Here is a 26,334-nt window from a genome sequence, read left to right as displayed (position 1 = left end):
TCACATCAGCAATGCATTGAGGGTAGAGGAGTGCAAGAATACATCTTCTCGTGTCATTAGTCTACAATCTTTTCTACGTACCTTTTTGGGAGGTGTTGACGTGTAGGAAATATTTAGAGGGTTTGCAGAATCATCAGAGCTCATAACAGGAGGGGGTGAGGTTGCTGGTGTGCTCATGGGAGTTATTTTTCCACCTACGTTATAAAAAGGGTAAAAGCAAAATATGAAAATGTGATTTTGTAGTGAAAAGAGGAGGTTTGTACATACCATAAAATCATTTTCTTGGGAGTCCAGTAAAGGACAAGCTCCACCCCTTCATGTTATGATCATACTTTCAGTAGCTTTGCAACAAACTGAAGCATGCTGGTACTAGAAGGTTATCCTGGGCTGATGTACAATTTCTATTTCTTGCCAGTGTGCAATCCTCCTGTAGGCTGCAGCATAAGCAAAATATATTTTTAAGCCTTCCTGTGTCTCCTAATGGACTCCAAGAAAAGCATTTTCACTGCAAGCGCAAAATAAAAAAACAATTTCTTCCCTTTTTTTTTTTATCTATTGAGGGACATAAAAAGTAATCATCTGTTTTTGGACCGGATGTCCAAAAAAACAGTTCAACAGAGTGGGCGGCACAGTGGTGTAGTGGTTAGCACTTTCACCTAGCAGCAAGAGGGTCGCTGGTTCGAATCCCAACCATGACACTACCTGCCTGGAGTTTGCATGTTCTCCCTGTGCCTGCGTGGGTTTCCTCCGGGTACTCCGGTTTCCTCCCACACTCCAAAGACATGCTGGTAGGTTAATTGGATCCTGTATAAAAAAAAAAAATTGGCCCTACTGTGCATGTATGCGAGTTAGGGACCTTAGATTGTAAGCTCCTTGAGGTCAGGGACTGATGTCAATGTGCAATGTATATGTAAAGCGCTGCGTAAATTGACAGCGCTATATAAGTACCTGAAATAATAATAATAATAACAGAGGAATGGATAACAAAGCCAACAAGGCTAACAGAACCAATAAAAAAAAACACAACACAAACAAAAAACACAACACACTAGAGCTGTGTAAAGGACCCTATGCCCCAAAGCTGGCATCAAATGATGGTAGAACTTAGAGAATGTGTTAAACAGAAGACCACATGGCAGCATTACAAATCTTCAAACAAAGTAGCTTGATGCTGAAAAGCCCAAGAGGGCTCACATGTCTAGTGAAGTGAACATTAACAGGGAAGGGAGGAATCCAATCCTTAAAAACTTACTGTCTGAGCCACCTAAAAATGGAAGGTTTCCCTTCTGGAGTCTATACTGAAAACCACAGCTAGACAATAAAGGTAAAAACTCTCTTTTGATTAATTGGAGCCGGACAAAGGAAGAGGACAACAGCATCCCCCTGTCAGAACACAACAGATCAGTGGAGAAGATTGCTGCATGAATGTCGGATCATTAGTACAACAGCTCTGACCGGAGTGCGTTTTAGGCTTTAAAGAGATACTCCCGAAGTGAAAAAAACTGCCCAGTCTTGAGCATGGTAGAATCACAGGCTATAAAGCAGAAAGGCAAATTGGCCCTTGAGACAGATTCAGACAGTCTGGAAGGGTCAAAGGTGCGTCTGCCAGAGGATCACGGGTATGCCCTTCATCTTGATCCTGTGAAGCAGGCAAAAAAAAAAATATATATGTTTCAGGAGAGCAAAAGGCATAGATCAAGGTGCACTGATCCAGTGGATCTACCAGAGCATGAACCGCTTTTTGCCAGGAAATCCCTGCACTTGAATACAAAATTTATCCAGTTTCCTGGATACCAAGAAGTCCACATCCACCATGCCCAACCTAAGATACAGGACCTGGAACACTTCCGGGTTCAGGGACCATTCTGCTGGGTCCAGATGATCCCGGATGAGGAAATCTACCTGACAATTATCTATAATTGGAATGCACACAGCTGACAAGGATGGAACGTGTAGTTTTTCCCAGGATAGGATCTGTTCTCTTTTTCAGCAGAGAGACTGACATTGTTGAATTTTGAACAGATTCGATGGTCCTCCTCTGGGATAGGGGGAGACTTGAGACTCCAGAGCCACCAAGCAAGGGACAGCCTGGTCCTTGGTGTCAACCAAATTGGCCTCTACAGAGACAGGTATGATTTGTCCCATCCCATGATAACAGAATGTTGAGGTCCAGGGTAAAATTATGCAAGGGGATCTGCTTTGAAGGAGGCTACCATCGCCCCCAAGACTTTCATAAAGAGTGGAGAGTTTGATGGCTTCTAGAATGAGGAGTTTGAAACCAGAGAAAAGACGAATCTTCTCCAGACACAAAACCAGACCAAAACACAAAAACTCAGTCAGTTCCTGCGGGAATTATTAAAGGTTCTGAAATGCCAATGTCTGGACTGAATGTCCATCCACCAGAGCTCCAAATGACTTACCTGCAGGGCTGGTACAAGAATTTTTGTCTACACTGGCGAAGAGACACATCTGCCATTGTGAAAGGAGAGGAGCAGTTAGACAAGAGGGGGCAGCGTCACCCTGATCATACACAGTTTGGGAATGAGTAACTCTCCCAGATCTCACCAGCCCTGCAGCTGCTCCTCCAGATGGTGTCAGTATTATTGGGGACTTACGGCAACTCGCAGAAATCTCTGGAAATACGGGCACATGTAATAAGCATTATTGATCATGAGGGGACATAAGAAAAACTTGTTTGTAGCCTTAAGGCACCTCCTGCACCCAAAAGGAACCTGGATTGCAAGCATTCCAACAGAGATAAAAAGAGGACTCTGGAAGAGGAGGAGAAAAACTAAATATATCAGAAGACAACATTACTCCGGGCTGCAGATGTCAGGACCATCAATAGACTTGAGGCAAGCATCCCACGACATGTTCATGGAAGGTAAGCTTGGGCACGCAGTACAAGGGGACTGTCCAGACCCCTCCCCACACAGACGAAAGCAGGCGAGTGTCAGGGGCCAGAGGGTTGAATAGCTGAAGGAGACCAAAGTCACTGATGAGCAGGAGGAAAAGATCAAAGTTCTATGTGGCAAAGAAGGAGCAGCAGCGGGAGTTACTTCAACACTGTATGGCAGGAAAGATTCCAGAGTATGCATGATATTTCACTCAGTAGAAGACATCCGTTATCAGAATGGCCTACTCGCAAAGCGAGTCTTCATAGACAGGGCAATTGCAGAGGTAATTTCAGTGATTCTGGACCTGGAGAGAACACGGTCGTTAACCAGAACAGAGTCTAGAGAGCACTCTTGATCACATCTTGATGAAAAAAAAAAACCTCAAAAAAACAAAAAGTGCTGGCAAAAAGAATAGGATAGTCTTTACAAATAGAGTTGAAGACAAGACAAGACATCAATCTAGCAAAAAACTGAGGCATGCTGGTAGTGGAAGAGGTTATCTTGGGCTGTCTGCCATTGTCCAATTTTGTATCCTGCAGTATAACCCAAAAGGTTAAGACTTCCAGTATCTACCAATGAACAGGCTTAAGTGCTCCCAATTTTTACTTGCTACCTCTTCTGTAAATTGATTTGAGTTCCACATGCAGAATTACATGAAATGATCATATTGTGCTGCACTTAGTCACCTAAAATGTGATCAGGCAGCTCTCCGGATCATTTAAGCTGGCCATACAGAATTTATTTTTGTTCAAATGGGGGGGGGGGGGGGGGGGTCTGATTCCCCCAGCCACACATTCAATGTGGAAGAAGGAGTCACTCCAGCTGTGCTATTGTGTTCTGACAGTGGGGAGGCTTCCCTTCAGTCAGAATACACTGATCGTTCGGGGGTGAAAAAAAAAAAAAAAAAAAAAAAAGCACGAGAGGCTGGACAGGAGTTAATCGGTAGATAGACTTCTGTACAACCAGCATGCCCACGCAAGGACCAAAATTCAACCGAACACTGCTGAACCCAGCCGAAATTCTATCCATGCCATGGCTGCCCTTACACAAAAGTCAAGAGCTTGTTGCATGTATCTGAAATAAGCTCATGCCTGTTACTGCAGCCGTGACCTTGTTGAACCTCTTCGGACTTTAGACGTACTAGACATGTCCATGTGTTTAAACTAAAAGCAGTATTTTTATTTACTTGATCTTTAAGTGGTTATGAAGTCAGAAGTTTTTTATCCTAATGGATTTTATGCAAAATCTCTATCCAGCGATGTCCACAAGTGCCTTAGCTGACAGGACTTGATAGATTGGCTGAGACACAGCAGCGGCGGCGGGACCGAACAGCAGTTCCGTGTCTGAATTGACACATGGAGCTGCAGCACAGCTCAGGTGCCCCCATAGCAAGGTGCTTGCTGTGGAGGCCAGGAGCTCCAGCCAGGGACCAGAGAAAAGGAGGATCCAGGATGCCCGGTGAAAAACCACTGCACAGAGCAGGCAAGTATAACAGGTTTGTTATTTTAATAGTAAAAAACAATTCCAAATCGCATGACAAGTTGCACCCTTTTGTTGGCAATGAAACTGTTCAAACTCAGTGCAAAGTTTTACTTTACAGTGCTGCACAGATTTGAAGAAAAAAAAAAAAAAAAGGGTTCCTGCATTATTCTTTGACGATTTCAGGTGCAACTCGCATAGACATCAGTGCCTGAAGTCATACAGATGTCAGCCAAGTTGCACCAGACATTGCACTGACCTGAAGCTTTGAAATCATGCAAATTCAAGAGGGATCCCACTATTTCAAAGCCTATTTCGGTGTGAACAGAGGCTTAAAAAAAAAAAGAGTAAAGTATAAATCAGACAGGTTGGTCATGTGACCACATACCTCTGTTTTTACATTATATAACCCAACATTATCCTTTGAATATAGGTTAGCTTTATAACACACCAGTAAACAAAATTTTCCTACAAGACCTACCAGGTGTAATCAGTGCTTTGCTGGGAGGACGGGAAGGAGGCAAGGAGAAATCTGGTGCTGGACCAACAGGTGAGCTGGGGGGTGTGGTCATTCCGCATAAGGTAGATGGGCTCCAAAAAGAGTCCTGAACAATTTAACAAATATGAGGATTACAAGGAAATTCTGTACACTGGGTACATGCAAGTGACAAAAGCTAAAATCTAGTAAAACACAATTATTTCAATGTTCAATCTTTTGCATTGTTGTTCTTGATCTATATTATGTACACTTTCATTGAAACAAACATCGATTACCCTTAAATTGTGCTAGTATTTTTGCACCCTCAAAATAAACGTATACAGGATTCTTCCAAATATATATGTCTGTCACACAATATTAGCGCAACTGTTTAGCAAGTGCAATTTTCCAATAAAAAAATACAATAACTTTAAATATATTACTAATAGATTTTTAAATGTAAACTAAAATGTTCTGGTAATGTATGCAACAGCAGTGGCCAAAAGTTCAGAATGACACCAATATTAATTTTCACAAAGTCTGCTGCTTCAGTGTTTTTAGATCTTTTTGCCAAATGTTACTATGGTATACTGGAGAATAATTAAAAGCATTTCATAAATGTCAAAGGCTTTTATTGACAATTACATTAAGTTTATCCAAAGAGTCAACATTTGCAGTGTTGACCCTTCTTTTTCAAGACCTCTGCAATTAGCCCTGACATGCTTTTAATCAAATTCTGGGCCACATAATGACTGATGGCAGCTCATTCTTGTATAATCAATGCTTGGAGTTTTTCAGAATTTGTGAGGGTTTTCTGGACTTTCCTGGGCGCCCTAAAGCCTTCCTCACAAATGCAGTAAATTCTTCTTTTTTTTTTTTTTTTTTTTTTTTTATAAGATTAGGTTAATTTTCATGGCAAAGAGGGGCTTTTCAATTAATTGCAATTCATCTGATCACTCTTTATAAAAATTGCCATCATTAAAACGGAGGCAGCAGGCTTTGTGAAAATAAGATTGGTGTAATTCGCAAAACTTTTGGCCAGGGCTGTAGTTAACATGTTTTTTTTCATTTAACTTCATTGCTATATCATAGGGGACCAAAAGCTCCATATGTGATGGGATTTTTACTGTGACAGGTTCTACTAGACCCCTGAGGTCAACCCTGCACTCCCCTGATGACAGATCGCGCTCTATTCCTTTCTTCCCTGGCCACAGCAGCCAGTGAACAGCAGAAACCAGAAGTGCCCCCTAAACCCTTTTTCGGATTCTTACTAGCTAGGGGCACCCAGGTGGGATAAACAGAGGGGGGGGGGGGGGGCAAATGTACCAGGGGCTCACCTTTTACACAAGTTGGACAACTAATGCAAGAGACTGCACAATGAAATTAAGAAACCTTTGAAACAACTTTCCAAGAAGGTGAACAAAAGTGGCACTCACTCACTTACCTGTGTTTCTGCTGGCAGTCGAAGTGCTTGGGTGCCAATATGCAGGGGATCCTGTGTGCACAGCCTAGGCGTGGAATAGGGTGTAGAGGTGTTGCTTCCTAAACACCAGTAGTACACAGTTTAGAAAAAATATATATATTTATTTATCTTATAAGGAATCTGAAATCTTAAGACATATCCTGCCACTGTTGACTTGTTTTAAAAAGAAGAAAATGCAAGGTCTGGGGCTGCCATCCATATTCTTGCTTTACCACCAAAAAAAAAAAAAAAAGTCAAACTCAGAAGGAAGCATATATCAAGTGTCCTAATTGCAACAAAGACTGATCATCCATAAAAGTTTATGATGAAAAAGGGTAAAGTTTGCCTTTAGGTCATAACTTAATGAAAACTGAACTTTTTATATTTGGATTTATTATTGTGTTTTATCTTCAGAGAAAGGGTCACATGACAACATTAACGCACACAATAAAATGTACTGCCTTTAACATACCATAGTTGCTGCAGATCTCAGGATAGGGACTGGATCCCGTGCCCTGCTGCCTTTGCCTAAGGCGAGTTGAAAGGGGAGAATATCCTTCTTCATAGGAGGCTTCATTGGGGTCCAGAGAGATTTTGGCACATTCAACAACAATGTCATGAGTTTCCAACCTCTTCCATCTATGGATAAGCATAGCAGTAGCAGTCAGATACTATAAAGCAATATAACTACAAATAACACAAGAGGGTCAAAAACACAGCAGCACAAAAATGGACAAGCAGTTTAGGTGCATGCTATTGAACACATCTGAAAGTTGCCCAACATGTTACTGAAATTGGAAATCCACATACACAGACATCCGTCACTAGCAACAGGCGACATCTGGTCTACAAACAGATGCCTTTGCTCACTGTACATACACTGTGCCATAAACTGGCAATGCACAAGGCATTGCCATGCTAAAAAAAAAAAAAAAAAAAAAAAAAATCTAAATGTAATCCTAAGGGCATGTATCCGTAGTTTATCCCAGGGGTAAGTTATTAAAATACAACTGAATAGACTGAGACAAGCCTAGATATTTTTTGTTTTTGCCATATTAAGAAAATCCACACCCGACTTGGAAAATTTAGAGGAAAAACAATCCAAGGTTAGCATTAATGTGGGAAGCTGAAGTAACCCCATGCAGAGCTAAATTTCTCAGTGTGCCAGGTAGGTACCACGATGACCTGATATTGGGAAGTTCTGTCTATACTCTTAATCGCATACATCAAGTGCCATATGCATTTTGAAGGGTTTGTATATTTTATCCCTAATCTTAGATTGTTGAAAGCTTGTTGAGGTTTCAGTTGAGTACAACTTGAGTTACTCTTTAGTTACTCAAAAGAGAGATTCTTCCACCGCCTGGGAAATAGAAGATTCTATAAAAATTAATTGAAGATGTGTGTCTTGTCACCAATCGGCTGAGCCTTCACAGAGTTTCGGCAGCCGCATCTATCCATAATGGAAATTATGACAGACTTTAAAAAGCAGAACTCCAGGTTTACTAGCGCCACAATAAGTGTAGGTTAAGGGGGTCCCCGGCAGAGCCTAGCGAGCAATTTGTCTGCCTTGTTTGCCAAATTTATGATATTGAAGTGACTAATAGGAGAACTGGATCTGCTTTCACTGATCGTCCAGATGTTAAAGAATGACCTTGATGAGAGGAAGATGTATCCACAGTTTGAACAATATGAAACATCTACATTATAAAGAATTATAAAAAAATACCTGCTAGGGTCTAATTCATGGTCTTTGGAACCAGTAACCAGCTCGGGATGAATTCTCACATGCTCCATCATTGGCTACAAGGAAAAAAAAAAAAAAAATATTATATATATATATATATATATATAATCAATATCACACATACATACACACACACTATACTCAGATTTATTAGGATATGTAAAGTAAATTTACAGCTGAAGTTGTGTCACATGCAGACTTTTAAAATCTTGCCATCTCCAGCAGCAATATTTTCCCACCAGATTTTCCTTCTCCACACAATTGGCAGAGCTGTTACAAATCTAAAACGAGGATCCCATGATAGACCAATTCTCTTAAATTTGGCAAGTACATAACAGTCATTCACTTTTTAAAAGCAGAATGTAACTGGTTGCTATGGACAATGGCACTATTTGAAACTTGGTGCTTGTTCTTAGATCACTTTTCCCAAAAATCCTCTTTTACCTTGACTATTTCTTCAAATGTCTCCAGGTTTTCCTTCATGCTGTAATGAGATCGTAGGAAGGACACAAAGTTGCATGGATACATCCCGTAGAGGCGATGAAAGAGGGCGTACACACTGGCATGAAGATGGACAAGACATGTCTCTGCTACATGACCTGCCATAAACAGAAAGCACACATGTGCCAGTTACTTTAACTGCCCAGTCCTTGGATGCCAAGCCAGTGGTAGTGGCTTCACACATTAATAAACTGAACATTTTGTACCAGTATCAATGGCCTTTAGATAAAAATAGAATACGCAGCTTCAATGGAAACTCCTTTCAAATGTACAACTAGGATGTAATAAATCTTCTCAGCATCAGTGTGATGATTTTTTCAAGTCAAGGATACAGTACTACTTCTTAAAATGGTACCCCAATACAGGCTTATACAATAGGTCAGTACAAGGAAGCAAGAGTGTGTAAAAAGCACAGTAACTTAAAGCAAAGAAAATAATTTTAATAAAAAATCAATTTGCTGTACTCAAATCACTAAGCAAATGTAATTGTTGCCAACACAATTTTAACCCAGTATACTCAACTCTAGGGTAGCCTGTGTCTCATACCTTTGATCAGTTACATCACAGCAGCCTCCAGCTCCAGTTACCAGCAGGTCACATTTTTGGGGAGTGTTGGATGCATGCTTTGGTTTTTCCCTCCCACTCCTATGCCACTAGTAGGGATGTGGGGGGTTGAAAAGATGGAGCCACAGTGCACACCGGCATCTGACACTTCTAAAATTAGTAAAAATAGATTTTTGTAAAATCTTACCGTAAAATCCTTTTCTCTTAGCTCATTGACAGATGTAGTCCTCGGTGATTCAACACCCTCGGTTTATGCTGCCCTCTACAGGAGTAGGACTAGACAGGAAAGAAACCGTTCTGGCCACACCCTAGGGGCAGTCCCAGAGGGTATATCCTCTCACTTCCTGCTCTAGCAAATCAGTTATGTCACAAAGCAGTGTTTAGAGAATTTAACCCAACCCAACTCAAAAACAGAGGGGCGGGTACTACGTCTGTCAATGAGCTAAGAGAAAAGGATTTTACGGTAAGATTTTACAAAAATCCATTTTTCTCTATCGCTCATTGACAGACGTAGTCCTCGGTGATTCAACACCCTCGGGACGTCCCAAAGCAGTACCACAAATGAGGGGTGGGAAAATGGAAATCAAATCCAATCTAGAAGGCCCAACCGGTGCCAACTAGAAGTTTACAATGCTCATCCTCAATGATGAGACTCAACAGAACATTTTTCAACAGAAAAAACCCGAGGTAGACCACCGATCTCCTCAAATTGCGGCCTGCAAAACCTTGCGGCCAAATGAGGCATCCGCTGATGCCATCACATCAATCTTATAAAATTTTGTAAAGGTATGTACCGACGACCAGGTGGCCGTCTTACATACCTGGACCACTGACGCCTGATGGCGATAGGCCCAGGAAGTACTGAGCGCTCGAGTGAAGTGCACCCTAACAGGGAACGGAGGATTCCGACCCTTAATAGAATAAGCCTGTACCACCGTCTGACTGATCCATGTAGATATGGTCGAGGCAGACACAGGCAACCCCCTTCAAGGGCTATCCGTGATCACAAAAAATGAGTCCGTCTTACGAAAACCACTTAGGAAGGAAGGATGGATTCGGAAGAAGAACCACCTTATCCCTATGAACCACCAGATCTGGGGAACAACAGGATAATGCGGCCAGTTCTGACACCCTGCGTACAGAAGTAATGGCCACCAAGAAGGCCACCTTCTGGGATAATGTAAGCAAGGGAATCTCCCTAATATCTTCAAAGAGAAGTTTCTGAAGAACCGACCACACTAAATTAAGATCCCAGGCGGTAAGGGTGCACGCACTGGCGGAGCCAGATGTCGCACCCTCTGGATAAAATTCCGCACCAAGGAATGATTAGCCAAAAGGTTTCTTGAAAGAAGATTGCTAACGCCGAAAACCTGACCCTTGATCATGCTCAAGGATAGTTTCTGCTCAACCCCTTGTTGCAGACAGACCAAAATTCGGGTCACCGAATAGGTATGTGGGGGAAATCCAATAGATTCACACCATGCAATATAAGACTTCCATGTGCTGGAAGTCGCTTTCCATGCTTTAACTGGAGGTAGGAATAACTGAAGCTGACACTCCCTTGTCCTTCAGTACCTGGGTCTCAATGGCCAGGCCATTAAGCCAGCGACTGTAAAGCAAGATGGAAGATCGGTCCCTGAGACCGCAAATCCTCCCTGAGAGGAAGTCTCCAAGGAGCGTCCGCGACTAGCCTCACCAAGTCGGCGTACCAGGCTCGACGAGGTCAGTCCGGAATTTCCAGAATAACTGGAATTCCCTCCACCTCTATCCTGCGAAGAAGTTCCCGCAGCAACTTGAGAGGATGGAAGGCATGCCGTAGCTGATACTGCCCCCACGGGGCGACCAGCGTTTCTGCTGCGTCCGCTAGAGGATCGCGGCGCGAGCTACAAACCCCCGCACCTTCCCGTTAAGCCAAGGTGCCAACAGATCCACATCCGGGATGTCCCAATGAAGGGACAGCTAGTGAAAAACCTCTGGATGAAGAGGCCATATGCGATTGGATCCGAATCGGGCTGCTCTAGAGCTGCTCGATCCAATAAATCAGACAAAATCTGATCGCTCTCAGTTCCGATACCCTTATTGGTAGTCTGGATACTATCGGAAGAAATGACTTCCCCTGGTTGAGCATCGGAGACTTCCTGGTCCGCTCGCTCAACCGGATCCGATTGTCCAGGGAATTGGAATTCTGATTCCATTAAAAAAGAATCTCCTTCAGGAGAATTCGGGTATGAGACTGGGTATACGGTACTGCCTCTAAGAAGGCCACCATCAGTCCCAGCCAATTGACGGACAGCAACATCCAAATCGTTGACTGAACCTTCTGGAGTTTCTCCGCAAGGAGAAACTCTTGCCCAGGATGTATCCAACCTTAGGCCCAGATAGTTCAGTCTCCTGGTGGGAACCAGGGATGATCTTTGGGAAAGCGAAAAAACGATGATGTCCTGCGATGATGGGGATATAAAGATAGGCCTCCTAAACGTCTATGGACGCCAGGAAATCCCCCTGATGCAGGGAGGCCACCACTGTACGGATGGACTCTATTTCTTCCCAAGTCCAGATTTGGACGCACCTTGCCCTCTTTCCTGGGCATTGTGAATAGGTTCGAATAGAACCCCTGAAACCGTTCAATGTTAGAAGGGAAGAATCGCACCGGTGGAAGTGATCGAAATTCGATCCTGTGTCCTCCAGAAACCGGTGAAGACATCCCCCCCACCCCAGAGATGGGTAGGGGCGCATCAGGCTATATTCTTCAGGCTTGGCTGAGCCGGACTCTTTGTTTAGCCGAGCAGCGCCCTTTGACACCCCTCTAAAGGGGCTTTGGAGGGTTTCACCTTATCGCCCGCCCTCGCGGAACGAACAACTCTTTATGAGCAGAAAAGGAAGGTCCTCGTTAGTTACGAGGTCCTTTTATCCTAACAGTCTGTGGCAAGACAGCAGGTGGTACCGTCTATCCTATAAAGAGGAATTCCTCAAACGGATAGCACCTAGCCATGCGTTTGGAAATAACAGGGGTTCGTTTCAAAACGACCCCATTTGGGTAAAGGAAAATCCTTCGCCCTTTTGGTAGGCTAACAAGTACCAAAAAGGAATCTCAGTCTCAGCTACCTCTGCCGGTGTAACCTCAAGACTAAAGGTTTCCCGGACGGACACAACTAGTGCATCCACCACTCTTGTGCTATGGCGGAGGCAGAAACGTGCTCCTCACTGCTGAGGAGATATTACCTGAGACAACAGCCCCCTAAGAGGGACCTGCAACTGCATTGACCAGCTCCGAATCCGTATCTGAAGTATCTGATAAACAATAGGGGTAGGCGGAGGTCGCTACTTGACCCCCGTCCCTGACAGGCCACCTCCACCCGGGATACCAAAGACTCCAAAACTGCCGATAATGCATTAAAAACAAGTGGGGTACTGGAGGGTCCTGCGGCCACCTTGAGGGGATCAGGTGGGGATACTTATGCGGCAGGGTCAATGATTATACAAGACACTTGCCAGCGACAAAAAATGACAAAGTAAAAAACTTTTTTTTTTTTTTTTTTGTGTCCCCCAGTCGCAACAGCGCCCCTCAGTGTTACCTGCCTTTTTGGACCCCACAGAGAGAGAGAGAGAGAGAGAGAGAGAGAGAGAGAGAGAGAGAGACCCCAAGGCTCATCCCTGATGCACAGAAGTTTTCATCAGCTTGCTCAGTGCTTGTCTTACAGACAGGAAGTCTTTGGCCCCATTTCCTGGGTAAAGGAGGCAGCTCCGCCCCTTAACACGCCTGCCGGCGCCTCCCCCTGGCTCCATGAGGTGTTTGAGTCACCTCAAACATGGCCGCCCCCATGCTGGAGACACGAGGCTACACCAAAATGGCGGCCTCGTGCGATCTACCAGACAATGGCGGCGGCCTGCACAGAATAGCGGCATGTCTGCAGAAGGATCTCGGCCTCACAACCCTTCACCCTCATGGTGGTCAGCGTGGTCGGCGGTACCGGACCCTGGCGGGCCGTATGCGGTCCGTGGCCGTCGGGAGGCATCTGCTTAGCTGGAGGAATGATCTGGAATGCAGTATACATGTATAGACATCGCCCTGTGGCTACTGACAGGTAGGATACCTTATACTATCACAGTAAAGTTCTAGTACTGCCACTGACTACAATCATTTTCACATTTTTACAATTCGATTGTCAGCTCCCAAACCAAGCCTCCTGGCTTCTTGTACACAAAATTCACACTCAATTAGGGGGATCTGTGACATGTTGTAGGATAGAGGGGAACCCATCCTTACCATTACAGAGAGGGGCCCGCGTTCACCACAAGACCAGTCAGGGGGAACATACTACTCACCATACCGGAACCAGGCGGGCGCCAACTCCTGACAGTACCCCTCTCCACCGAGGTAGGAGGGCTGTCGACCAATACGGACGCCGTGACTCATGGTCTTTGGCGTTTCAGCGAGACGTTTAACTCGCAGGGTCAGTCCCCGTCCAGTGGGACTATGTCGCGGCCGACCCAGCGCGGAGCTATGGCCTGCACGCGCTCGTAGGCTGAACTGGGGTGACCACTGGATCTCAACATCCAGCCCGTCGCCCAGTTCAGCTTTCTTGCTTGAAGATCTCACAGGAACACTGGAGGAAAAAAAAGCTGTCTAAAAAATCTTTTCTAAGAAAAAAATCCTGCCAGGACCGAAGATCCCAGCAAGGTATCTAGGTCCTTACTCCTAACTAGACAGAAAAAAACTGATTTGCTAGAGCAGGAAGTGAGAGGATATACCCTCTGGGACTGCCCCTAGGGTGTGGCCAGAACGTTTTCTTTCCTGTCTAGTCCTACTCCTGTAGAGGGCAGCATAACCCGAGGGTGTTGAATCACCGAGGACTACGTCTGTTAATGAGCGATAGAGAAAATACTTTACCAGATTGCTGTACTGAACTGATGGAAGTCAAGAGACAGGGGCTGCCAAAGCAGTGAGAATAATATCTCCTTTATTGCAGAAACCTGGCAGTAAGATGGAGCTAGGCTTTTGAGTGGAACTGTAGCTATTCTAAATTCCGTTGAAAATCTACATCTCAAACTCTATCCTCTAGGAAATCCTGCATTTACAAAAGGCGACTGTGCAAAAAGAATCCACAACACAAATGACCACAATGTCAACTGAAATCAGCTGGATTAGAAAACAATCTCATATTTTTTCAGAGACAATGTCCTTATAGATCGGGGTAATTCCCACTGCGCTGTCTCCTGCCATAAACATGAATGTTCCACAAATCTGTTTAGCAAAGTAACCTTTACAAAGGTCTATTTCAGTAAACCCACTGCTCATATAACAGGAGTAGATGCTGACTTTATTCCACCATAGCTGTCACTGCATACAAGAGAAAAGCCTCACAGACTCACCTGGGTTTTTCAAGCACCAGCCTGACAGGCGGCCAAAAATGTCAAAGAACTCGTGCAGATACTGTTTCCCCGACTGCGGAATCATTGGCAGCACAGTGATTAACACTAGGACTCCGGTGGTGAGAACCACAACATCTGTGTCTGTCTGTAAAGAAAAATAAGCTGTTTACAAAGCAAACGTGGGCATATTTTCAGATGATGCAAACAAGAAAGGTATTACTGTAACATTTAAGGTGACGGTCTTTTTCATAAGTCACATGCCGCTTACTGATTTTTATTTTTTTACATAGGATTATATAAAATTCAACCATTAGGCAATATACATTCATATGGATTTCCGGTAGGGGCTCAGAGTCTGTCTCTATGAGGCTCACACTAGGTTCAGTTTTAGGTAGAAGCCAATAACCTACCAGCATGGTGGGATAGGAAACAAGGCTGCCTAACTGAAACCCACCTAAATACAGAGGGAGAAACATTTAAGCAGATAAGGGTCCCAAATAGGAACATAGGACACAGAACTAAAAAAGGCAAAAGAGCTTACACCTCAGTGGCCAGCGGACTGAACCAGTAAGTCACTAGTGCATCCTGTAGTGATGACAGAGTAAGGAGAAAAACTAAGCACACCAGGGGGCACAGAAGACTGACAATCCAGAAGTGTCAAATTGCCAGCAGATTCACTGTCACCAAGTTGCAGCTTGTCACTACTTACACTAGTACTGGCAGCCCCTCCACAGCAGCATCCCAGCAAGTAAACTTCCACATGCTGGGGGGCTGTGAGAGAGAATGTAACTCTGCTGTAGGGGCGTAACAGCAGTGATGCGAGGTGGACAGTTGAGTGGGATGAGGTCATCTCTCCACCAGCTGCACACCACTAACAGACACTGCAGCGAGAGCCACGTGGGGAAAGGGGGAAGTGGTCTGACCAATATCAATTATTTGAAAAATGTGAATATCGGCCTCCGATAATCTGTCAACTCCTAATATACACTGCTCATAAACATTAAAGGAACACTTTGAAAACACATCAGATCTCAATGGGGAAAAATATCATGCTGGATATCTATACTGATATGGACTGGGTAATGTGTTCGGAATGAAAGGATGCCACATAGTTTAATGGAAATGAAAATCACCAACCTACAGAGAGCTGAATTCAAAAGACACCCCGAAAATCAAAGTGAAAAATGATGCAGCAGGCTAACCCATTTTGCTGAAATTTCATTGCAGCAACTCAAAATGGTACTCTGTAGTTTGTATAGAACCCACGTGCTTGTATGCATGGCTGACCACGTTGGGGCATGCTCCTTTTGAGACGATGGATGTTGTCCTGGGGTATATCCTCCCAGATCTGGACCAGGGCATCACTGATCTCCAGAACAGACTGAGGTGCAAGCTGGTGGTGTCAGATGGACCAAAACAATGTTCCAGAGGTGTTCTATTGGATTTAGGTCAGGCGAGCGTGGGGGCCAGTCAATGGTATCAATTCCTTGATCCTTCATGAACTGGCTGCATACTCTGGCCACATGAGGCCAGGCATTATCATGCACCAGGGGGAACTCTGGACCAACTGCACCAATGCAGGGTCTGACAATGGGTCCAAAGATGTCATTCCCAATACCTAATGGCAGTCAGGGTGCCATTGTCTAGCCTGTAATGATGTTACAGACAGCATAACATTTTCCATGGCATTTTAGGACCCTTTGACGTCTGTCACCTGCTCAGGGGGAACCTGCTCTCATCTGTGAAAAGCACAGGGCGAAAGTGGCGGACCTGCCAATTATGGTCTTCAATGGCAAATGCCAATAAAGCTCAATGGTGCCGGGCAGTGAGCACCAGGCCCATTAGAGGGTGTTTGGCCCTCAGGCCACCCTCACAAAGTCGGTTTCTGATTGTTTAGTCAAAGACATTCACACCAGTGGCCTGCTGGAGGTCATTTTGTTGGGCTCTAGCAGTGCTCATCCTGTTCCTCCTTGCACAAAAGGTGCAAGGACCTTCTATGGCCCTTTTCAGCTCTCCTGGAATCTCCTCCATGCTCCTGAGTTTGTGGTGGGTGACACAGCAAACCTTCTGTCAATGGCACGTATTGATGTGCCATCCTGGAGAAATTGGACAGCCTGTGCAACCTCTATAGCAGTGGTCCTCAACTCCGGTCATCAGGGCCCACTAATAGGCCAGATTTTAAGTATTACCTTGGGGAGATGCAGACTAGAGTACTGCAATCACTGAGCAGCAAATAATATCACCTGGGATGTATTTCAGTTATCTTGCAAACCTGGCCTGTTAGTGGGCCCTGTAGGCCAGGGTTGAGGACCACTGCTCTATAGGGTCCAGGTATCGCCTCATGCTACCAGTAGTGACACTGACCCAGGGGCGTGGCCTGGCACGACATGCGGTAAGACGCGAGTAGCTGGAGCTCCGTCGGCTACACATCCTTTGATCCACATCCTGCACCCCCACAGTGTTAGAACATACCCTGACTTTTCCCGGGACACCGCTGATACCCGCTGACTATGTCACCGCCGAAAAAAATCCTCTGAAGCTGCCGCAAAACTAGATAAATTTCGCCGCCAGGCCGGCGAGGCCTCCATCCAAGATGGCACTGACCCAGAACAGAGGCAGGCACTGTTGCAGGAGCGGACACGGCGGCAGAACTTGAGGCTATCTCCACGTCAGGCCACCTTGACATCCAAAATAGATGAGGTAAAAGGTGGACATCTCGCTCATACGCCAGGACATGAAACAGCTGCACGAGCGGGTCACGGAGGCAGAACGCAGGATAGGTGGCGTGGAGGACTCCCTGCCGCACTCTGACAGTCTTCAGCAACAAATTACATTCTGCAGAAACAGGACGACATGGTAAATCGTCTGCGACGCTGCAACCTGCTATTTATTGGTCTCCCCAAGGGCTCTGAGGGCACAGACCCCACTACTTACCTTGAGCAGCTGCTAATCCGCACCTATGGCAGGGAGTCCTCTCCTACATTCGTGGTGGAGAGGGCTCACAGGCTATCGGGCCGCCCGCCACCCCAGGGGGCACCCCCGAGAACATATATTGCAAAATTTCAGAATTTTCGGGACAGAGACACCATCCTACGTTTGGCGAGGGAGAAGGGTAATATTCCCATGGGTAATAGAGTGGCCATTTTCCCGGATTTTTCAGCTGACGTCCAGCAGAGGCGCAAGAGCTTTACTGAAGCCAAACATCTCAAGAACACCATGATGTACCCTGCGAGACTACTGCATACATTTCTTCGATGATCCCGAAGTGCTAATTACCTGGCTGGAACATCTGGAGGCCCGTGGCTAACTAAACTGCAGTAATCTTCATGGATGCTGAGGCCGCCTCTACTTTTTTCAGATGAGTACTATGCCCTGTTGGTTTCCCCTTTCCTTGGCCTACCACTATCCTGCTGACTAGGTAACGGTGGTAAGTAGTGACACTGACCATAGCCAAATGAAAAACTAGTGAAAAACCAGTCAGTAAAGAGGAGTAGGGGGGAAAAAAAAAACAAAAAACAGTGGCCTCCATCTGTAAAATCATTCTGTTTTGGAGGTCGTCTCATTGTTGCCCATCTAATTTCATTAACATCAAAGCAGCTGAAACTGATAACAACCCCTTCTGCTACTTACCTGACCAGATCAATATCCCAGGAGTTTAATTGACTTGATGCTATACTGTGATTAAAAAAGTGTTCCTTTTATTTTCTGGAGCAATACATACATTTCAGCACTAGAAACTTCTTGGCACATGGCAAGGTACACCAAATGCTCTGACCTTCCCATTCCATTTTTGTGGAGAAAAAAAAAAAAAAAAACACAAAAAACAACACACCACAATTCTGTCTCGCTTTAATCATGTTAGTTGTCATCACAAGTGCTCCGTCTATATTTAAACAATACGCAGCTGCATAGAAAGTATTTTTTTTTTTTTTATCCAACCTCGGTCCTTGCACAAGAGCAAAAGAAGATGCCAAAATAAATGTAGAGTTTCTTTCTGACAGCTATCAAAACAAATGTGTCTGGACCACTGACATACAGTATTTCAAGACACCTTCTAATTTGTTACTATTGCTTTTTGGATAGAGTGGTGAAGGGTTAGAAGAACCACTGTCAGGATTTTATTGCAGTTTCTCTTAGGGAAATTTGCTCTTCCTGATTGTCCTGATCACCAGTGTCACTGGGAAAAGGGAGTATAACCCAAAAAATTTTAGCAGCCACCAAAACAGAAATAAAAGGAAATCTTCCAATGGGGGGCTCTTGTTTCTCTGACAATTGTCCAAGACAGAAGTGCCCTTGCATTGGAAAGATATCCTTTCACTTCCTATGAAGTCTACAGGACAGGAAAATCTCCCTAATGAGACACAGGTGGCTATAAAAAAAAAAAAAAAAAAAACTGATAGCAATTTGTAACTTCCCCTACTCCATCCAAAATGAAAGTCATTAGATATTATACTTAAAGCTCCCGACTAAGCACTCTAGATGTAAAAATGTAGGCATGGAAAAGTGAAGAATGTTAGGTTATATTAAAAGTACCTTAAGACACTTCAGTAAGGACTGCAGGACGGGTGCTTGTGACAACTTGTGCTTCCAAGATGGCTGACGACGGATAACATGGCCTAATAGTGTCAGAGTTGATAAGCGGGTAGCAGCTTTTCCTAAATACTCATTTATCTTGTCCAAAAGGTGCTGTTACAGAAAAGAATAACAGTGTGTCAGAATTTACAAAAAGTACTGCAACTGTAGGAAAAGTATTCTTACTGAGCCTAATAAAGAATAATCACAAAAACAAGTTTTCCTTCAAGGTTTAAGCAAATAGATGCTTTCTAATCCGCCATAAGTAGGAATAAAGACATAGTTTTTTTTTTTCATTTATATTATAGTATAAACATATTTAGAATATTATAATATAATCCTTCGATATACATAGAAACATAGAATGTGTCGGCAGATAAGAACCATTTGGCCCATCTAGTCTGCCCAATATATCTGAATCCTATGAATAGTCCCTGGCCCTATCTTATATGAAGGATAGCCTTATGCCTATCCCATGCATGCTTAAACTCCTTCACTGTATTTGCAGCTACCACTTCTGCAGGAAGGTTATTCCATGCATCCACTACTCTCTCAGTAAAGTAATACTTCCTCATATTACTTTTAAACCTTTGCCCCTCTAATTTTAAAACTGTGTCCTCTTGTGGTAGTTTTTCTTCTTTTAAATATGCTCTCCTCCTTTACCGAGTTGATTCCCTTTATGTATTTAAAAGTTTCTATCATATCCCCTCTGTCTCTTCTTTCTTCCAAGCTATACATGTTAAGGTCCTTTATCCTTTCCTGGTAAGATTTTTCCTGCAATCCATGTACTAGTTTAGTAGCTCTTCTCTGAACTCTCTCTAGAGTATCTATATCCTTCTGGAGATATGGCCTCCAGTACTGCGCACAATACTCCAAGTGAGGTCTCACCAGTGTTCTGTACAGCGGCATAAGCACTTCTCTCTTTCTACTGCTTATACCTCTACCTATACATCCAAGCATTCTGCTGGCATTTCGTGCTGCTCTATTACATTGTCTTCCCACCTTTAAGTCTTCTGAAATAATTACTCCTAAATCCCTTTCCTCAGATACTGAGGTCAGGACTGTGTCAAATATTCTATATTCTGCCCTTGGGTTTTTACACCCCAGGTGCATTATCTTGCACTTATCCACATTAAATTTCAGTTGCCAGAGTTCTGACCATTCTTCTAGTTTTCCTAAATCCTTTTCCATTTGGCGTTTCCCTCCAGGAACATCAACCCTGTTACATATCTTTGTGTCATCAGCAAAAAGACAAACCTTACCATCGAGGCCTTTTGCAATATCACTTATGAAGATATTAAACAAAATTGGTCCCAGTACAGATCCCTGAGGTACCCCACTGGTAACATGACCTTGTTCTGAATGTTCTCCATTGACTACAACCCTCTGTTGTCTGTCACTCAGCCACTGCCTAATCCACTCAACAATATGGGAGTCCATGCTCAATGATATCTATTTTTTTGGTTTGGATAGAGTGGCTAAAAAGGGTAAAACCTCTGTCATTCATTATTACGGTCTATTCTCCCTTTGGGAAGATTATCCCTCACATCCAGTGCCACAAGATTTGAAAGAAAACCTTGAAAGATGGGGGATGCAAGCAGAAATACCTTTCTCCATTTGATCTTAAACTATTACTGAAATTAAAGTCTTATTTAAAGGAAATTTACTTTCATAGAAATACCAGCCTAGAAATATCTTAAAGCTTGAGTTTAGCAACAGCACAAAGCTTAAAGGGAAACACCAGTCAAAATTTTTGCTATTAATAGTATGTTAACCAGTTGCCGACCACCCCATGCAGATTTACTGCAGAAGAGCGGCTCGGCTGCACATAATCACGTAGTACTGATTAGACACAGTGGGAGTCAGGCAGCGGGAGGAGCGGTGGTGATCGCTGCTAGCCTCCCGCAATCAGAGAAACTGACAGAAGACCCGCCTGCTTATGTAAACAAAGCAGGCGAGTCTTCTGTCACACAGGCAGAGAGAGATCAGAATTCCAAAAAGCTATCCTGTAGTTTGTAAACGCTATAACTTTTGCGCAAACCAAATTAAAATACATCTTTTTGGCAAAAAAAAAAAAAAAATCCCAAAAAGTGTAACAGAATACAAATAGGCATAAACTGATAAAAAAAAAAAAAAAATCGTTTTAAAATTTTTTTATTGGGAATGTTTTATAGCAAAAATTTAAAAAATAGTGTTTTTTTTTTTCAAAATTGTCGCTCTTTTTTTGTTTATAGCGCAAAATCTAAAAACCGCACAGGTGATCAAATACCACCAAAAGAAAGCTCTATTTGTGGGAAAAAAAGGACATCAATTTATTTTGGTACAGCGTCGCACGACCATGCAATTTTTTGTTAAAGTAACGCACTGTCGAATCGCAAAAAATGGCCTGGTCATTAAGGGGGTTAAATCTTCTGGAGCTGAAGTGGTTAAATATATTTATCTTTGATATTATTCATTTTCTGCCTAGCTGCTTGTGTAGCTTAGAAAGTCTTATCTAAGCTGGACAATCTGCTTCTTCCTGTTCTTCACAGACAACTCTATTTCCTGTTATCTGAATGTGCTGAGCTGCATTTCATTTCCTGAAAAGGTTGTCGGTCTTTCTTAGACAGACATGCCTAGACCTGCCCAGCCCCACCCCCATCCCTCCTATCCGTTACAATGATCTCCTCCTGTCTTCATCGCCTTGTTTAGGCTAACAGCTTCTCTGAGAGAGGGGGGGACCAGGACAATATATGAAAGAAATAAAGTACAAAGGAACATTTTTGAAAGTTTATAAGGATACAGATCCATTTCTATTGTTTATGTGAGTAATGAGTTTTAGGCTCCGTTTCCACTAGCGTGACTTGTCATGCAACTTTGGACACATTAAGTCGCATGACAAGTCACAGCCTATTGATTTCAATGCCACCTGTTCCCATCTATGCCACTTTAAAAATCAGCGACTTTAAAAAGGGTGCCTGCACTTCCTTGATGCTACTATGACCCAGAGAGTGTAAAGTTAGATCAAAGCTGCACTCAAGGTCGCACTATAAATCGCACTAGTGGAAACAGCTACTAGGCTAGAGTGTGACTTTGGAATGCAACTTTGATCCAACTTTACACTCTCTGGATCAAGGTCGCATCAAAGTAGTGCAGGGACCTTTTCAAGGTCGCTGATTTTCAAAGTCACATAGATGGGAATGGGTGTCATTGATAAGTCGCACTAGTGGAAACGTAAACTTCGTGTGGTTGCCTGTACTAGGGTCATTTTAAAACGGAACTGAGACCCTAGAGCACTTCCAGCTACACTGGAAGGTAAGCAGCTACATCAGCAGCAAGAGTGAACATGCCTGCAGTAATTCCCATTGAGAAGGGAGTGCGTTGTCACTACAAGTATCTAATAGCTCTAACAAGCAGGATCAACAGGTATTAACAAAATGTGCCAAGTGGTATTTGGAAAAAGCAGAGTCCACTCTTAGTGGTATGGACAGTTTCCCTCATATGTGCAATTATAGTTTGATTACAGTTCCATTTTGAAATTGCATATAAAATTCCAGGTCATGCACAAAGCCATTTATCTAATTAGAAAAGAGCGACACAAGATGGCAGCACCACATCACCAGTTAATGATGCATGTTAACCCTGATGCCCACTGTTGTGGTGCTAATGCATTACTGGAAAAAAGGGTGGAGGGGTAGGAGCCAGAAGACCATTATGCTTCTGACACAGCCTAGAGCAAATGGTGGGGATTTTACAGGGACACAGCAGTACATTTGCACACCATAACCCTTTATGGGGTGAGGGGCAATGCTTAGATGTACGTTTTCTTGATTCCAAAATTTAAATATAGATGTCCAGCAAATTTTGTAAGTCAGGCAAATAGCTAAGCTTTGATCTGCATTTTTTCTGCTTTTCTTCCTTTCTAGTTACATATACTACAGTGGAGTTCAAATAAAACAGAAAAATAATCTAGTATGCAGGTCAGTTAAAATCAGCATACTTACTGTCCAACTGCTGAAAGGACGTTCCCTAGAGATTGTATGGTTTTCAACAGGTCTAAGCAGACATAGGAACATGCAAACATGTCGTTTCCATATATATTCAAATCATATCTAAAAGCCAAAATCTTTTTTTTTTTTGCATTTTTGGGAAGACCTCTGGATGTTTAAAACCCCAAACATTTTTCTTTGACATCTGTTCCCTATTGAGTAATTTTTCCCTTTACTTCCTCTGCAATATACACAATAGGAAGTCAGAATTAATCTCTCATAAGGGAAGGATTCCCCAAAAGGTAAAAGGTAAAGGTTTTAGATATATTTAAAACCACTTGCAGAAGCCGAATATAAAACAACAAAAAAAAAAAATATATAATTTTAAACAAACTTTAATATATCCCAATGCCCACCTACAGAAATATTCTGCAACACACCTCTACTACTGTTAATAAAGGTAAGAGGAAAATATCAAGTCTTACCTTGTCATGGGGCTCTTGTACCATAGAGAGGATTAGCATTGCTTGTTCAGAATTTGTTTCCAGATAATGATCCACCAGATTGTTCACTAGGACTGGAAAGCGGTCTAGGATTCAGAAGTAAACAATGAATGAGAGGTGAAATACAAAAGAACTGTCATTCGCTTTGCAGGCAGACACTAAGGCTGGGTTCACGCTGGTGCGATCACAGCCATCGCATGTAATTCGCAGAGCATTACTGTGCACATCACATGTGATATTTGTGGGATGCTAATTCAGCCATACACTGTTTGGATGGCTGAATTCTCATCGCTTTTTGGACCAAAAAGGTGCAGCACCATTTTTTTGAACATTGGAATTGGATAGCGTGGGTGTTCACACCCACGCAATTGATTCCTGTACCATTTCACAGTGCAAACTGATCTGGGGTGTCATTAACCTATTGACAACCGCAGTGGTTCGTAGAGTATAGTGTGAACTGCCTGCCTGTGACATGCAATGCTGTTAACCGCACAGGAATTGTGCTTGTTCCGGCATCACATATGTGTGACCATGCACACATAGGCTGTTATCAGCGTTTTTTGGCAGGGGCGTTTTCTGGCTGAAAAAAAAAAAAAAAAAACAGGACTAGTGGGTTTTTCAGGGCTCTGATTAAAGCTGAACATTTTGGAGTTTCAGCGTTTTTGAGACATAAGCTTTTGAGGGAGTAAAATTTTGCAAAGAAAAAAAAAAAAGCAAAGCTGAATAATGCGACTGCATGAAGCCTTTTCCAGGGCTTGAGCGAGAAGACATACATGGAAATGGTTATACCTGCCACATAATTTGTAAAGCACCACTCTTATTATGTGGACCCACCCTTTGTGCTGACTAGCTGCTCTTAAAGCCCATCTCTGCTATCCCCCCTGCAATGACCGCTCTAACATTTCTAACATAACAGGTTTACTTTAGAACAAATATCTACACATTCAATGTTATGGCAACTGTGAGGGGAATTTCTCATTGGAACCTTACAGTGGTTGTAACCCCCAGTCATGGTATTTGAGTAAAGCATGCATCTGTAGTGTTTACTTGTCTATCTCCAAAGAGTATGGTTTATCTCTGGTGCTCCATTCCTTGGTTATCAGCATGAGTCACTTATGACAAGTTCTCCAACACATGAGATAACAGGAGCTAAAAATTTGTGTCAGGGAGGGAGATGAGCACAGAGTTGGTCTATTCAGAATATAGCTCTGCAGGTTTCTTTGTTCTTCTGCCTATGTGGTGGTGGGGGTCCCTTTCTTCCAATCAGCTCTCACACAGTGTAAATGCAGTCTCTGCCCTTCCTTATGTACTTCTGACAGTTGAAAAAAAAAAAGAAAAAAAAAAAAAAAAAAAAAAGGGATTTAACAAGATCTGCAATTTTTGAAAGGGTGTAGAAAGGGCAAGGCAGCAGATATACAAGTAAAACTATGTGTTTCATCTCTGTGTATCATCTGAGGCTATTCACTTCACTGGGTATTTGTGAGGGTTTACAACAGCTTTAACAAGATACCCTAAGCAGGACACAGTGACTGGGTCTCAGCAAAGGCCCCCCCCCCCCCCAAATACTCACCTTATCAGCACTACCATACCAATCTCTACACTTCCACAGCTGGCTAGAATTCAGGGTATGGAGGAGCACAAGATGATGCTTGAGTCTAGTAGCTGATCGCTAGACCCGAGCTCAGTCACATGACAAGGAGATATAGCCACATTTTTTTGGAGAGGGGGGGCAAATAGATCAAGTGTTAGAGCCACTGTCAGGCTTTTATTCATGTTATGTCATGTGGGAAATCCCGTCAGAGAAACAGAAAACATTTTTTTAGTACAGTGAGGATAGGTTAGAATCTGGGACCATTGTTTTTAGAGGTGTCTGTGCTTTCCTATCCTGGTGACTACCGCACACCCTAAATACGTGGGGACTTCAGGAACAAGAATAGACAAAACATCTCCCCAATGGGGTCAAAGGAATAAAAACCCAAACAGAACTGCACTCCACCCCTTTGGAGTTGGGCTTTAAAATATGCAGAGCTTTGTCTACTCCTGCTAGCTCTTTAACAAAGATCTGTACCCACTGCATTAACTGAATACTTATTGAACTTTCATGGCATTATTTATTATATATGGTAGACAAACTACTTTTTTTTTTTTAAACAAAACGAGAAGAGCAAGGGACACCTTTGTTTCCAGTAATCTGTGTTTCAGAAACCAACTGCAATAAATGATAAATGCAGTAAAGACCCCACATGCAACACGCATACACTATACCAGTACTGAGGTGATCCCTTATAAGCCTGTGGATTTCATCCAGTTGTTGCAGATCTGGAGACTCAAGCAGATAGAGGTGCTCCCACACATTGATTGGTTGGGCCATGCTGTTGGACAGGTGTATGTGCTGGTGTCAGGACAAGGGAGGCTAAAGGTCACAGCAGGGTCCTCATCTGTGCCTCCTCCAACCTAAGAGAGGGAAAAAAACAAATCTATTAAATCACAAGAAGATAGATATTTAAAAGCCATGAGCTACACCTTTTAAAAAAATGTATATAGTACTGACACTCAAATGCCAAGTTCATTCACATCAGTCGCTGTCAGAGAGAAGCTTACAGCCTGATGTCCTTCCTTACTCAAGTTATTAAGACACATGCTAAAGCAGATTTGATTAGTAATTTTAATGTACCTTCCTGAATGATTTTAGATTTCCCTCACAGTATTATTCTATAGCTCCCACCTTCATTTAAAATAACTTCTTTAATTGCAGTGCCAATCATGGCAGAAAGGTTTGTCAATGACTAAAAA

The 26,334-nt window shown here is 43.2% G+C and overlaps 1 protein-coding gene across 1 annotated transcript in view; it reads right to left on the bottom strand.

Annotated features, from left to right (window-relative positions):
• TSC1 (TSC complex subunit 1) overlaps positions 1 to 26,334 on the bottom strand; it is a 110,847-nt gene that overhangs the window by 57,600 nt on the left and 26,913 nt on the right. The window contains exons 2-11 of the mRNA XM_082262530.1: positions 25,807 to 25,995; positions 23,524 to 23,627; positions 19,032 to 19,184; positions 14,499 to 14,643; positions 8,505 to 8,659; positions 8,043 to 8,116; positions 6,789 to 6,955; positions 6,299 to 6,396; positions 4,858 to 4,981; positions 82 to 194 (exon numbers count right to left, since the gene is read on the bottom strand). Of these exons, the coding sequence (XP_082118656.1) occupies positions 82 to 194; positions 4,858 to 4,981; positions 6,299 to 6,396; positions 6,789 to 6,955; positions 8,043 to 8,116; positions 8,505 to 8,659; positions 14,499 to 14,643; positions 19,032 to 19,184; positions 23,524 to 23,627; positions 25,807 to 25,912 (1,239 nt within the window). The 5' untranslated portion in view covers positions 25,913 to 25,995. The remainder of the gene's footprint in view (positions 1 to 81; positions 195 to 4,857; positions 4,982 to 6,298; positions 6,397 to 6,788; positions 6,956 to 8,042; positions 8,117 to 8,504; positions 8,660 to 14,498; positions 14,644 to 19,031; positions 19,185 to 23,523; positions 23,628 to 25,806; positions 25,996 to 26,334) is intronic.

The sequence above is a fragment of the Pelophylax lessonae genome (genome assembly GCF_965119305.1).
Source record: "Pelophylax lessonae genome assembly, chromosome: 7".
Lineage (NCBI taxonomy): Eukaryota > Metazoa > Chordata > Amphibia > Anura > Ranidae > Pelophylax > Pelophylax lessonae.
This window is presented reverse-complemented; position numbering and strand designations above follow the sequence as displayed.